Genomic DNA, 15230 nt, shown 5'->3' with positions numbered 1-15230 from the left:
GGGCAGGATGTGAACACAAGCTTTTTCTCACTCCAGGCCCAATGCTCTTACTCATTATGACACCTAGGATTTCAAAAAGAGAGAAATCTGAAGGTCAGGGGACAGTGAGGATTCTGGTGGAGGGAGGCAGATTTAACAGGCTGCTATCTCATTCTTTTCTTCATTCTGTACCAAGGAAAGAACCTTAGGAGAAATGCCAGAGAAAGGAACCTTAGGAGAATGCCAGAGCTGGGAGGGCCCTTAGAACACAAAACATCAGATTTGGGAGGGGTCTTAGAACACGGAATGTCAGAGCTGGAGGGGTTAGCAAGGCCTTTGCCAAGGCTGTGGAAGAGATGACTGTGATTTCAGCCACAGATCTCAGTAAGATCCAATGGGGTTAGTCCCAGAGTTGACTAGGATCTATATGCAGATTGCAGAGGACAGGCAGGATTAAGATTAATTGTTGGGGTTGGGGGGGGGGGGTGGGGAGGAACATGAAGAATCCTGCCTCTGTCATTTAACTGTGTTACTCCACCAAGAAACATTTATTATTGATGTTGCTAAACTGTTTTTCAGTCGTGTCTGACTCTTTGTGACCCCACTTGGGGTTTTCTTGGCAGAGATCCTGGAGAGGTTTGCCATTTTCCTCTCGAGTTCATTTTACAGATGAGAAAACTGAGGCAAACAGGGTTAATTTACCCCAGGCCCAGCACTAATATTCACTGCACTACCTAGTTACCTGAAAACATTTACACTCCTGTGATAGACACCATGATAGATGCTGTGTTAAACAAGCATCCTCAAGGAAGTGAGTGAATACAAAATAATTTTAGGGAAGGGAAATACCAGCATCTGAGAAAACAAGAAAATAAGGTGGTGATTTCATTGGACTTTGAAGAAAATGAGGGATGATGAAATAAGAAATAAGGGTAAAGGTAAGAGGTAAGAGATGAGGAGGGAGGGCATCCCAGGCATCTGGTATTGCCTGGGCAAAAGCACAAAGATGGGGATGGAATGTCAGTTATGAGAAATATTAAGAAGACTTAAGTTTGGCTGGAACATAAAGGGAGAAAAGGGATGTGTAATAAGCTTGGATAAGTAGGTTGAACCTAGATTATGAAGGATTTTAGATGCCAAACAGAGTAGTTTTTATTTTATCCTAGAGGCAAGAAGGGGTCACTAAAGATATCTGAACAAAGGAGTCAGATCTGTGATTGAGAAGGGCTGTTTTGGTGGTTGTCCAGAGGATGGGCTGGAGAGGCAAGGAGGCCAATGAGGAGGTTATGGCACTGGTCCAGGCAAGAGGGGATGAGGACCTATAGAAGGTTGTGAGTATGTGAGTGGAGAAGAAAGGGATTAAATGTATGCCATATTGGGGAAGTAGAATCAACAAATCATATTGATGGATTGGATGGGGGTGGGAGCAGGGAGGAAGGGAAAGGGAATTTGAGGAAGTCTGAGGTTGAGAACAGGCACAATGGCGGTGTCCTTGACAGAAACAGGAAAATTAGGAAGAGGAAGGATTGGGGAAAGAGAGGCAAATGTAATGAATTCTTCTCATCAGTTCAATGACCAACCATGATTCCCATGGTTTTCATGGAACCCACCTCCCAACAGAGAGGGGATGGTTCCAAGATACGGAATGAGACCTAGGTTTTTCAACACGGCCAAATGTGGGAATCTGTTTTGCTTGACTGTGCATATTTGTTACAAGGGTTTGTTTTTCTTTGTTTATTTTTGCAGTGGAGGTGTGTGTGTGTGTGTGTGTGTGTGTGTGTGTGTGTGTAAGAGAGAAAATAAATATTTGTTCATGGAAAGACAAAATAAAATTTTAAAAATGAAACCTATGACAGACAAACAAAAGGAAACATAATGAGTTCTGTTCATCTAAACACTTCTTTGTCTGTGATGGAAGGGAAGGCAACTCAATGCCTTCTGACAGATTTGGGCTCAACATAAGGAAGAACTTGTTAACAATGAGAGCTATCCAGAGGTAGATGAGGCTGCCTCAAGGGGTTATGGCGGTCCTCAAGCAGAGGCGGGGTGACCGTTTGGAGAGTTGAGGAAGGGGTTCCTGTTCAGGTATGGGGTAAATTAGATGCCCTTCACAGTCTCTAAGTCGGTGATGCTCCACTCTATTTCTGTGCCCGCATGGCCAGCATTCCCCAGTCCTCATCCCACAGACAAGGCCAGGCCATCCCTGAGCCCCCATCACACTCAGCCCTGCCCTGAGCCGCCACCTCACAGGTTCCCAGGGACCAGCAGCAAGTGGCCGATGGAAAGCATGTTCTGAGTGGGAAGGCCAGGTAGTTCTCCCTAAGCAGCCCACGGGGAGAGGAGTGGTTGCTGTTGGGAAGGCGTCCAACCTGCTGTCTGGTAGCTGTGAGCAGCTGTGGGTTTATTTACAGCCTGGGCCATGGGAAGCATCTCTGCGAGGAAGCTGGCCAAGGAGAGAAGGGCACACGGAGGGCCACCTCCCCGGGGCTGCTGTGGGCAGGGCAGGGATGGACAGACTGTCCGGAGCCTGGTGGAGCTCCTGTCCTCCCTTTGCCAGGCCCTTGGCCCTTCCACTCACTGCCCTTCCTCCCTCCCTCTCTGCCTGCCCACCTGAGGCTGAGCCCTGAGCTCTCCATGCCATCGGCCACTGGGGACTGCCCCTTCTTCCTTCCCTTGACTTCTAAAACACTATGCTTTCTGGGTTCTCCTCCTATGTCTCATGCTGCTCTTTCTTGATTGTAGAATCATAGATTTAGAGCCAGAAGGGACTATAGAGGCCATTTAGTCTAGCCCCTTATTAACAGATGAAGAAACTGAGGCCCAAGGAGGTTAGATGTCTTGCCCGAAGTCACGTGGGCAGTGAGTGTAAGATGTGGGATTCGAACTCAAGTCCTCTTTCTACTGTACCCTACATAGGATTATAGATCTAGGAGTGGAAGGGGCCTGAGAGGCCATCTATTTCAGCTGCTTCATTTTACATATGAGTAAACTGAGGCCCAGGTGTTAGTAAAGAGCAGAGGTAAGTAACCTAGGTCTTTCTTTACCAACCTGTCCCTCCTAACTGTATCTTGGAAGGCAGTGGTCTCCAAAGTGGGGCTTGACCTCAAGGAGTATGCTATCACCCAATCATAGGCTAGGAAGAGTGGTCACATCCCACCCATCCCACAGCAGCCAAGCACAGGGCTTGTGTGTGCACAACCAGACTCCCCAGCTCTATCTTCTCACACTACCTGGGCTCTGCAAGCCTCTCCTTTTCTTCCCATCGGATGCACCCCAAGATAGTTATAACCCTAACTCCCTCTCCCCCCCCCCCCACCAGCAGCTGCCCAGGTGCCATTGGGAAAATCCTTCCCCCTGCCCAGAATATCCACACTCAGCCCCCCAGATCCTCATGTGGCTGCAACAGGTCTGATCATGGCACTCCCCTATTCCATCAGCTCCCATGTCTCTCTGGTGATTCTGGGATCAGCCATTATTTCATCATTATCTCATCCATTTTTAAATTTCTACTTTTGTATAAGTTTTACAATGTAGTGATTGGCACAATAGCAAATGTATCTAACTTATAAATATTTGAATAAATGTTTCTCCCAATTTTCCCAAAAGTCTTAGTGCAGTTCTAAGCTATTTAAGCTTCAATAAGCTAAAACGTTGGGAACACTTAGTATTCTGCGGGGGTGGCTCAATTTTTTTTTTCTAATGAGATGTGCGATCAAAACAACGTTTGTAGACCACTGCTGTAAGGCCCAGTCCTCTGCCCACCCTTCCCTCTCTGCTGATGCCTCCCAGATCTCTTTGTTCATTGGTTCATTCATTTATCTATTTGTTCCATTTGTGTTGTTTCAGTTGTGTCTAACTTTTTTTTTTTTTGGCTAGGCATTGGGGTTAAGTGACTTGCCCAGGGTCACACAGCTAGTAAGTGTTATGTGTCTGAGGCCGGATTTGAACTCGGGTCCTCCTGACTTCAGGGCCGATGCTCTATCCACTGAGCCACCTAGCTGCCCCAGGGTTTTGGTTTATTTTTTTTTGGCAAAGATACTGGACTGGTTCTCCAATTGCCTTCTCCAACTCATTTTGCAGATGAGGAAACAAAGGCAAACAGGTGAAGTGACTTGTCCAGGGTCCACCACTAGTAAGTGTCTGAGGCCAGATTTGAATTCAACGCTTCCTGACTCCAAGCCTGGCACTCTATCCACTGTGCTACCTAGCTGCCCTGGTTCTGTTACTTACCATCTATGTGAATATGGGCAAATGTCTTCCTTTCTGAGCCTCAGCTTCTTCTTCTGGAAAATGGATATAACAATAGAGCAAAGGCTCTAGAAGGCAGAGTGGAGGGGTTGGGCTGAGGAAGATGGGGACAAGGGAGCAGGGAGCAGTAGCTTTGGTGGAAAGTTTTCATTTAGGCAGCTTTTGACTCTGATTCTCAGGAATTTGGAGAGGAAGGAAGGAGAGAGTTTACTAGCCGTAGGACAGTGAGAGATTAATAGAATAGTAATTATTAAGCCTACTTACACCAGTGAAGAGACACGCATTCAGGGTGTGTGTGTAGGAGTTCTTGGCCAATCCAAGAACCTGGCTGGCCTCATAATGACCCCACAGGTCCACTCCCTTAGAAACACATTGACATCTACACCCAGACACCCGGATAGGTCCCTAAAGAGATAATACCGGACAGATATAAATACATATATACAAAAAGAACATGGCTCATGTTTCTCTCGCACTCTATTAACTGCTTTCCTTACCGGCCTGGGGAGAAAAGCATTATTATCTTTGTTTTGCAGAGGCCTAGTGAGGTAAATTAACTTGTCCCAGGGGCATGCATCTAATAAGTGTCTGAGCTGGGATTCGAACCCAGATCTTCTGACTTTAAGCTTGAGCTTTCTACCAAATACACACAAATGCCATAGCCATAACCATTTGTGTCTATGGATGTTTGTGTATGCATACAGGTGTACCCAAGTCTACACATCCACACAAAAGACAGCAAGGCATAAAGTCCCCTTGGAGTCATGAAGACCTGAATTCAAGTCTGGCTAGACCAACCCCCTTATTTAACCAGTGAGACCAGGATTTCAAGCCAGCTCTTTAATTGACATTCTAGTTTTCTAGCTATCTCTAATACTTCTAGTTTTCTAAATATTTCTAGTTATTTTCTAATAATTTCTAGTTTCCTAGATATTTCTGGTTATCTTCTAGTCACATGTAGTTTTCTAGATATTTTTAGACACAGGATTTGAACCCAGATCCTGTGCTCTGGAGTTAAGAGGACATGGGTCTAACCCTGGCTCTGTTACTTCCTACCTGTAAGCCCCTTCATCTCTGTGGGCCTCAGTTTCTTCATCTATAAAATGGCCTACATAGCCACTGAGGTCCTTTCAGTCCGTGAATTTGTGACGCGGTGATAACTCCCACTTGAGGCCAAGAGGGACGCTTTGCCTCGTCCTGGTTCACATGAGGGACTTGTGGCTGAGCTGGGATCTGAATGCAGATCTGCTGACTTTCAGGTCTGGGCTGTCTCTGGCTGACAGATGTTGGAATCCATCTGAGGAATCTGAGACGGGATGGAGAGGAGGATTGTGGGAAAGGGACGCCATTCTCCTGGGCCCAGGCAGATGGAGTTTGTAAGAATGGGAGATGCTGGGCATAGCCTCCCAGGTGCTGAGATCCCAAGTCATTGGCCCGTAGGATTTAGAGCTGGAAGGGACCTTGGAGATTATCTTAGTCTAGGGCCTTTCATTTTGCAGATGGGGAAAACTGAGGTCCAGAGAAAGGAAGCTGCCCATATTCACCTAGACAGTTTCTTGTTCTTGTTTTCCTTTTGGATGAGACAGAGAGAGGCAGGCTAGGTTTCTGAATGGTTAAATGGATCCGTAATTGGTTCGGTGACCAAGCCCAAGCTGTATCTCTTTTTTTTTGCTTTTTGATGAGGCAAACAGGGTTAAGTGACTTGCCCAGGGTCACACAGCTAGTAAGTGTTCAGTGTCTGAGGCTAGATTTGAACTCAGGTCTCCTGACTCCAAGGCCAGAGCTCTATCCACTCTGCAACCTAGCTGCCCACCAAGTTGTATCTCTTAATCGTTTGCTGTCAACATGGAAGGAGGCCTCAGGGACCTGCTCTCAGCTCTGTGTGAGTTAATTTTTTTATTTTTAAATCACATTGATAATGAGAGGCAGCATGGCATAATAGATTAAAAGCCATCCCAGAAGCCAAGAAGACCTGAGTTCAAGTCTTGCCTTTGGAGCATACTGCCTGTGTGACCCTGGACGTGTGTTCTATACCTGGTGCTCTAGACAAGTCCCTAAGACTGTAAGTTATAGAGAAGGTATTAACCTGCTTTGCTGGAGGGATTTTCCTCACCTGGGAGTTCTCTATATCAATGAAACCACAGGTCCACTGTCCTACACTGACGAAGGAAAGTGCAGAAAGACAGGCAGACTTAGACAAGATGTAATGGAAATCTGCCTGACCTACCTTAGAGTAGGGTTCTTGTGCGTGTGTCCTGTACCCCTTGGCCAGACTGGTGAGGCCTAGGGGCCCTCTCTCAGAAGAAATGCTTTGAAATGCAGAAAATAAAACACACAGGATTATAAAGGAAGCCAAAGATATTGCATTACCAAAATAGATCTTTTTTAAAATTCATAGACCCCAAGTTAAGAACTCTGCTTAGAGGTCTCCAGATATGGAATGCCTTGAGAAGCAGTGGGTTCCCCCTCGCTCGAGGGCCCCCTTAAGGATACTTACACCCCTGGGAGTCTGTCACTCTTGGTGACTCTCATTCCTGCCCCTCCCCCTCCAGGTCTTGTTGTTGTCCCACAGGTAGGGGCCCCTGTAGAGAGTGGAGCTTGGGTCCTCCCAAAGTCCCTTGCCAGTGTCCATGGCTTCCTGTGCTTCCTTTCCCCCCGGCTCCTAACAGCAGTTCTCTGGACTCAGGCAGAAAGCAGGGATGGGAGGAGGTAAAGGGGATGGGGTGAGTAGCGTTCAGAAAGCATCCGCTCTGGTGGAGGCTGATGAGAGAGAGAGAGGAGGGTGGGAAGAGGGGAAAGAGGGAGAGAGGGAGAGATTGTGAGAGAGGGGGAAAGAGAGAGAGAGAGAGAAGAGAGAGAAGAGGGTGGTGAGAGGGGAAAGAAGGAGAAAGGAGAGAGGGGGGAGAGAAAGGAGAGAGAGAGAGAAGAAAGTGGTAAGAAAAGGAGTGAGAGACAGATGAAAGGGTGGTGAGAGAGAGGAGAGAGAGGGAGAGAGAGAGAGAGAGAGAGAGAGAGAGAGAGAGAGAGAGAGAGAGAGAGAGAGCAGGTTAAAAGTTCAGCCCTTGTTCTCTGGAGGAAGAAAAATCTGTAGCGCCGGGGACTGTGAAAAGGAACTCTTTTCTCCAACTCCACGGAAAGTCAGTCCAATCTTCCAACTTGTCAGTGATGGAAAACTGCCCTTGGCCCTGGGCTTGGGTAAGGGAGCCTGGGGCTCAAAGGGAGCAGCTGTGAATGAGCCGGAGGGGATTCCAAAAGGCCTTCCAACTAAGCTGGGCTTTTCTTGGGGGGTGATGTTGCATCTGCCCCCTCCCCCCAATCCATTTGCTGACATTTGTGGAGCTCAAAGTGACATACTTGGGGGGGGGGTCCTCATATTGGTTCTCTTACTTCATGACCTTAGCTCAGTGTCTGCTACATAGTAGGTAATTAATAAATGTTTATTGATTGATTGATTCCTGAGACCTTCAGTGACTTGCCGCTTTTCTTTTTTATTGGTAGGGGAAGGTTGAAGAAGGTCAGAGCTGTAATTAGGACACTGAATTTAGAGGGCAATGATGAGAGTTGCAAAGCTCCACAGCAGAGAAATAATAGAGCTTGACCCCTAGTTAACAAGAAATAATTATTTAAAATAGGAAGCCCCTATGTAGATGATGGGCTCTGGGTTTCTTCCCCTGTCCTGCCTTGCTCAGCCTTGCTCTGCTATTCCCCCTACCTCAAATGACAGCACATTTCCTGCGCTTGCCCTGGGCACAATAATCCCTAGTTACAGCTCTGGAGACAACCTCCTTGCTAGACCAGAACTTCCCAGTAAATTTCTGCTTTTAGCCCAGAACAAAAGAGATGATAAACCCCAGGAAATCAACCTCAGGTCATGGAAATGCTGAACAAAAGGTAACCTTGTCACCTTGTCCCCAGGGTCAAGCCTAAGTGAATGTAGGTCAGGTCGCTATCTCTCTTTTTCCAAGAAAGATGGCAGGCCCACAAAAGAAAGGAGGGCATGCCTCTTCCCCCAACAAGGAGGCAGGGCTGATGGAGAGAAAGCTAGTGAAGGGGGAAGGGCAACCCAATGAAAAGGCAGAGATCAATGAAAGTGTGGAAAGGGTGGGGCTAACGACAAGGGCAGGGTCTATATGGGGAGGGGACCGTATTCATATAGACCATTTCTCATTATGGTCCTTTAGATGAGATGGAGAGAGGCAGGCTAGATGACTGAATGGTTAAATGAATCCATAATTGGTTCAGTGACTGAGCCCAAGTTGTATCTCTTAATGGGTTACTGTCAACATGGAGGGAGATGACTAGTGGAGTGCAGCTAGGTGGTGCAGTGAATAGAGCATCTGACCTGGAGTCAGGAAGACCTGAGTTCAAATCTGTCCTCAGACACTTAACTAGCTATATAACCCTAGACAAGTCACTTCACCATGTTTCCCTCAGTTTCCTCATTTGTAAAATGAGCTGGAGAAGGAAATAGCAAACCACTCTAGGATCTTTGCCAAGAAAGCCCCAAATGGGGGCAGAAAGAGTCAGATGCAACTGAAAAAACGACTGAATACCAATACACAGATCTTTAGATAAGACAATTAAAGAAGTGAAAGCTCTAATCCTCACCCTACACACACACACACACACACACACACACACACACACACAGCCCCATTGGAGGAGATGGCAGTGGAAAGAGTGGGAGGAGCTGATGGAAACCTTGGCCCAGGCCTAAACCCTATCCCCAGGCATTTGACTTGTGCCCACAGAGCTGGGATGCAGGAAATTGAGACATATATAAAATTGTCCCTGATGGTGCCAAAAAAAAAAAAAAAAAGACCCGAGACTCCCACGCGCCCCATTTGCTTTACCATGCTACATTTATTCAACATTTCATTTGTGTTTTGTCTTTGCTGGGGAAGATGGGGAGACAAAGGTGACCCACGCTGGCCTCATCAAGCTCTGAATCACAAACAGCTTTAATCCAAGGCAGGATGTGATAGGAGAAACATGGACAAACATGGGAGATTCCACTCTGGGAAGGGCCGTTAAGTGGGAGAAGCATTAGAATGGCTCTACTTAGCCCCCAAGGACAGAAGCAGAGGCTGCAGTGACTGACTTTGGCTTAGTAAAAGGAAACACTTTCTAACAGAGCATTCTCTAGAAGCACCGCGTAGAAAGACAGTGATGTACCCTTCACTGGAGGCTGCATGACCACTTGTGGGGGATGCTCTAACTCTCTTTGGCCATGGCTGACCTAAACAGCCCCTTTTTCTCGCTAAGCTAAATGTGCAGTTCTCTGAGATAACTTCTTGTCTGGGAGAGGAAGGATGAGTAAGAGATCAGGGAAGCCTCCCTGGAGGAGAAGGCAGAGAGGACAGGTCTCAGGAAAGGGAGAATCCTGGAGGGAGGTAAGGGTCCTGGGAGGGCAAGAAGTCTGGAGAGTGGCAGAGGCTGGAGAGCTTTGTGGTTGGCCCTCAAACCAACGAGGTTTCTTTTTATGATGCTTTTAGCCCCAGCACACAAGCGGTTCAATCCTCCTTCTTCCCCTTTGGCTTTTGCCAGCTCCCCTCTTTCTTTCCTCATCATTGCCTTTCCTCAGCCTTGGAGCCTAGAGGATTCCACAGTCATAATTCAAGAGCTGAAAGAGATCTCAGAGGTCGGCTAGTTCAGCCTCTTCATTTGGTTTTTCCAAAATGTTTTTTTTTTTTTATTCTGAGCATAACAAACACTAAGTTAAATGAGCATTAATTTCCATATACAAAACAGAACAGGATAAAGCAATGTACATGAAATGGTGAATCTTTTATTAACAATTTCCATTTACTTTAACATGTATTATAAATTCAACATGCAACTTTCAAAACTGTCCAGCTTATGTGTGTTTCCTTTTGGCCTTTCTTCTGTTCTGTGCATTAAAAAAAATACTTCAAAGACCTTTTTTTTTTTTCCAGTAAGGAGTACGATCCTATAAATACCCCTCTCTCCTTCCTGCCCCAAGTAGAAAAAAGAAAGGAAGAAAAACAAAACTCATAACAAACATGTATAGTGAAACAGAACAGATTCTCATATTGACCATATTAAAAATGTGGGTTTCATTCTACTTTCTGAATCCAATCCCCGTCTGTCAGGAAGTGGGTAGTGTTATTCATTGTCAGTTTTTTGGAATCTTGCTAACCCCTTCATTTTACAGATGAAAAAATAGAGACCCAAAGAGATTAGTTGACTTGCCTAAGGTCATATAGGTAGGAAGCATCAGATATGCGATTTGAACACAGCTCCTCTGAGGCAGTTAGGTGGGCCAATATATAGAGCTCTGGGTCTGGAGTCAGGAAGACCTGAGTTCAAATGTAGCCTCAGACCCTGGGCAAGTCACTTAACTTTTGTCTACCTCAGTTTCCCCAACTGTAAAATGGAGATAATCACAGTACCCACCTCCCAGGGTTGTTATGAGGATCAAACAAGGTAATATTTGTAAAGTGCTTAGCACGAGGCCTGACACATAGTAGGCATTTAATAAATGCATATGCCCTTCCCTTTCCCTCTCCCTTCTGACTCAAAGCCAGTGCTCAATTTTTTTTTAAATCATAAATTTAACAAACATCAACAAAAATCAACATTTCTATATAAAGAAAAACAAAACAGGATTGCATATGAAGCTGGAAATTTGTTACAAATAGCTTGTTTTTTTAAAACTTTTTCTAAAACAAAATAAAACAAACAATATTGTATTAATTAGATGAACAAAATTGCCCCATTTGTGTCAACCCTTCTGAACATTTTTGTTTTCTTCTGGGTATTTTAAAAATATTTGATTTATGCTCTTTTCTCTTTCGCTTTCTTTTGCATCTTTCTGACCACCCACCAACTCACCTCCGTCCACCCCCCCTCCCCCCATTGAAGCCTTCCCTTGTGGCAAATAAGCCTAGTCAAGCAATGCTTGTCTCATTCTTACCAGGGGTTCTTAGCCTGGGGAAAGGGAGGGGAAGTCCGTGAACTTTAAAAAAACTATTTTTTGGAAAACTGTATTTCAAAATAATTGACTTTCTTTGTAACCCTGTGGACTTTAGTTTATGCTCTTAAAAACCTGATTCTGAGAAGGGCTCTGTAGGCTTCACCAGACTGCCAAAGGGGTCCCTGCCCCCCAAAAAGGTTAAGAGCCTCCGGCCTAGTCCATCATCTCTCAGCCAAGAGAGGTCTCCTGAGGCCCTGATGGGTCACTGCTTTGAAGGTGCTCTCAAGGCTTCCCTCTATGTAACTGAGACCTCGTAAGGCATCCTCCAGGTTTACTCATGGGTTCTTTTGGCTGTGCCATACTGCCTTATGAATCCTCTAAGCTGAAGAGGTTTGGGGAGGTGGAGGGTTGAGGTTTGTCGCCAACAGCCCAAACTGCCTCAGGCCTCATTATATCTCTGGTTCCCCTGACCCTGTGTTCTCCTTGCAGAAACGCTGATGGACTCAACCACCGCCACTGCGGAGCTGGGCTGGATTGTACATCCTACATCCGGGGTGAGTTGATGTTTCCATCTGCCTGGAAGGTTCTAGGACGCCTGGACTGTGCATGTGGGTGCAAGACACGCTGCTGCGCTTCCTTCCCCCACCCCATTCAGGGGTCATTATGGACACTCTTCAATCAGTCAGTGAATACACCTTTATTAAGTCCCTGTCTGGTGCCAGCTCCTGGGGATGCAGCGATAAAAACCAAAGTCTCTTCCCTCCCAAAGCTTACATTCTGCTGAGGAGGGGAGGGTGATTGACAACATGTACCCAGATAAATAGATACAAAATATTTATAAAATTAATACAAATTCCGACGCCTTCCTCTCTGGCTCCCTGGACAGCATCACCCCAGCATTGTTCCTGCCTTCCTAGAGTTCTCAGGCTAGAAGGTCCTTAGAAGGCTCCTTACTTTGCCCATCTTTTAAGCCTTTCAGCTTGGAACTGAGGAACGTTCCTGAATGGTAGAACATTGAATGTTAGAACTAGAAGGAACTCTAGAAGGGCTCTCAGAATCTGGAAGTTCAGAGCTCAGAGGGTCCTTAGAACATAGAACATCTGAGCTGGAAGGAGTCTTAGAACAGAAAATGTCAGATCTGGGAAGGCCCTTAGAACAAAGAATGTCAGAGCCTGAAGTAAACTTAGAATACAGAATGTCAGAGTTGGAAGGAGTCTAAGAATGTCAGAGCTGGGGGGACCCTTAGAACACAGAATTTCAGAGGTGTGAAGGCACTTAGAACAAAGAATGTGAGAGCTGGGAGGAACCTTTGAACACAGGATGTCAGAGCTGGGAGGGCCCTTAGGACACAGGATGTCAGAGCTGGGAGGGCCCTTAGGACACAGAATGTCAGAGCTGGGAGGGCCCTTAGAGCACAGAATGTTAGAACTAGAGGAGACCTTAGAACATGAGATGGAAAAGACTTTAGAACATGGAAAGTTAGAGCTGGGAGGGCTCTTAAAGTACAAGGAACAAGGCTCCTAGAGGGCACGTGACTTGCCTAGGGTCACACAGCAAGGAAGTATCAGAGCCCAGGGCTTCTGGCTCCAGGTTCAAGACTTTTGCCGGCACATCATCCAAACTAACCTTGAGCTTTGTAGGCCTAATCTTGGAGGGTCCATCAGTAAATCAATGGAGGGAGACTTGTGTGAGAGTGTAAGTGTTATGAGTTATGGATTTTTTTATTTGGAGCATAAGACCTGATGTTTTCTAAATCATTTTAGGGTCTACCAAGCTCCTTCCTTACATACCCGGGAGGTAGCTAATGCAAGGATTATTCCCTGTTTTCAGATAAAGAACCTGAGGCCCAGAGGGGGAAGTTACTTGCCCAGGGTCACGTTGCTTGTCTTTGGCAGGGCTTTGGCAGTGGTCCCCTGACTTGAGTTCATTCCTCTTTCCTCGATCACTTCGGCCTACAGCCCTGAGCTGCCTCCCTTGGGGGACCCTTACAGGCTCTCTGTCCTTTCCTCTTCCCTCTGTGCTGTCTCCTAGTTCCTGAACCCTCACCACACCCATCAGGCCCAATGGCCTCTGTGGCTACTGGGAATCAGCTGTTGCTTCCAAGACAGTAGAAGAGGGAGGGTCCCCTGGGGCTGGGCTCTTTCCCCCTCTCTCTTTGTGTCCTTCATTTTTCTGATACAGAGCAGGGCCTGCCACCTCCCCTCACTCCCACCCTCGGCCCCCATCCCACCTCCGGCCTAGTAATGAGGGCAGGTCTGGCTGCAGGCAGCCTGAATGCGTTATTTGGGGTGTTTAGTCTGTGAGTCCTTGGCATGTTAATTAGAGAGAGGGGAGAAAGGCAGCGTGCTCTAATTAAGTGCTCTAATTAAGTTCTGAACAACAGCAGCTATAACAAGGGGGTGACTTTGTCACGTGGTGGAGCGATAAGGAAAGGGGGACTCTGGAGGGGTGAGGAATGGGGAGGAGCTTGGCTGGGAAGCCCGCGGGATCTGCTGTTTCCCGATCCCCAGCTTCCCCAGGCTCACCTGCCCTTCCCAACTCCAGCCCCTCAGCCTCCTTGGAGGCCCTACCCCAGCCCTGTCTATATCTAAGCCACCCCTAGGCCCTACCCCACACTAACTAGCACAGCCATCCTCTGAACAAAGCAGGGGTTCTTGACCTTTGTTGTGGGATGGATCCTTCCATGGTCAGTGTCTGGGGAAATCTTTGGAGGTTTTAAAATGCTTAACATAAAACACATAAGCTCATAAAGGAAAACAATTATATTGAAATAAAGATGACATTTTTCCCATCCTGGTTCACCCTAAAATCTATCCATCGACTCCTTGGGGGATGGGTGGACCCCAGGTTAAGAACCTCATGTATTTAGCTGTCTATCCCTGCCAGCTGTCCAGCATTCACAAATGTGAAAAGCCTCTATCCAAGTCACTGATAAAATTATAGAACAAATAACATAATTGAAAGTTCTTTTTGCCATAAAGTACCGTACAGAGAAGAGAGTTTATTATTAGTCACTCTTCTGTCCTTCTAGAAACTGAGGGCAGAAAAAGAAATGGAGTGTTGAGAACAATAACAACAACTCCTTCTTGTGTAGGGATCGGCAGAGGGCTTGGAGCTGAGGTTTCATTGACAGCCACTTTCCCGTGAGAAAATTCCCTCCATCCATACAGGTTCACCCCTCTTCTGCAAGTTAGAGGGTTGCTTATTGCACTGAGAGATTAAGCTGCCTGCCAGGGTCACACACCCAGCGTGTGTCAGAGGTGAGCCTTGAGGCTGGGTCTTCTGGCTAGGAGGCCAGCCTCCTATTTGTGATGTCATGGGGCAACAGTCATCCTTACATAGCACTTTTGACAAATCCTTCTAGTTACAGCCCTGTGAGTTAGATGGTGTGGGTGTTATTACCCCCATTTTACAGATATGGAAACTGAGGTTCAGAGATGAAGTGACTTGTCTGTGGTCGCACAATAAATTACGAATCCGTGATTCAGCTTCAAGTCTTCTGACTCCAAATCAAGGATTCTCAACCTGGAATAGGCCAGTTGGGGTTTGACCCAAAGGACTTAAGTGCTTCCAAAGGTTGTAAGAATTGTTTCAGAGTCCTTTCTGAGAATACTTAAGAGAAGAATGGCTTCCTCTCTGGGGACAGGGCTGACATCAGGAGACCCCGGGGAATGGAAGGGTTGTAGAGACCAGTACAATAGGGTGGACTGGGTGAGGAGCAGATACCATCCTGATCACAGTCCCTTCGTCCCAGACCAAGTGCTGCTTAAGGGCTAGGGTTCCCAGGATTGAGGACTAAGGGGACACTTAGAATACAGAATGTCAGAGCTTAGAAAGGCCTTAGAACGTGGAATGTCACAGCTGGGAGAGAAACGTTAGGACACAGAATGTCAGAGCTGGGAGGGCCCTCAGAACACAGATTGTCAGAGCTGGTAGGGCCCTCAGAACACAGATTGTCAGAGCTGGTAGGGCCCTAAGAACACAGATTGTCAGAGCTGGGAGGGCCCTTAGAACACAGAATGTCAGAGCTGGGAGGGCCCTTAGAACACAGGATGTCAGAGCTGGG

General features: G+C 46.7%; 1 protein-coding gene across 2 annotated transcripts in view; it reads left to right on the top strand.

The window, feature by feature from the left end:
* Positions 1-11655: 11655 nt before the first annotated feature.
* EPHB2 (EPH receptor B2) overlaps positions 11656-15230 on the top strand; it is a 191204-nt gene continuing 187629 nt past the window's right edge. For both annotated transcript variants that reach the window (XM_027841405.1, XM_027841404.1), the window contains exon 1: positions 11656-11718. In XM_027841405.1, coding sequence (XP_027697206.1) covers positions 11662-11718 — 57 coding nt within the window. In that variant the 5' untranslated portion in view covers positions 11656-11661. The remainder of the gene's footprint in view (positions 11719-15230) is intronic.

Source organism: Vombatus ursinus, unplaced genomic scaffold, assembly GCF_900497805.2.
Source record: "Vombatus ursinus unplaced genomic scaffold, bare-nosed wombat genome assembly UNPS02014859.1, whole genome shotgun sequence".
NCBI lineage: Eukaryota > Metazoa > Chordata > Mammalia > Diprotodontia > Vombatidae > Vombatus > Vombatus ursinus.
Note: the sequence above shows the minus strand (reverse complement) of the source record. Positions and strands in the feature narration are given on the sequence as shown.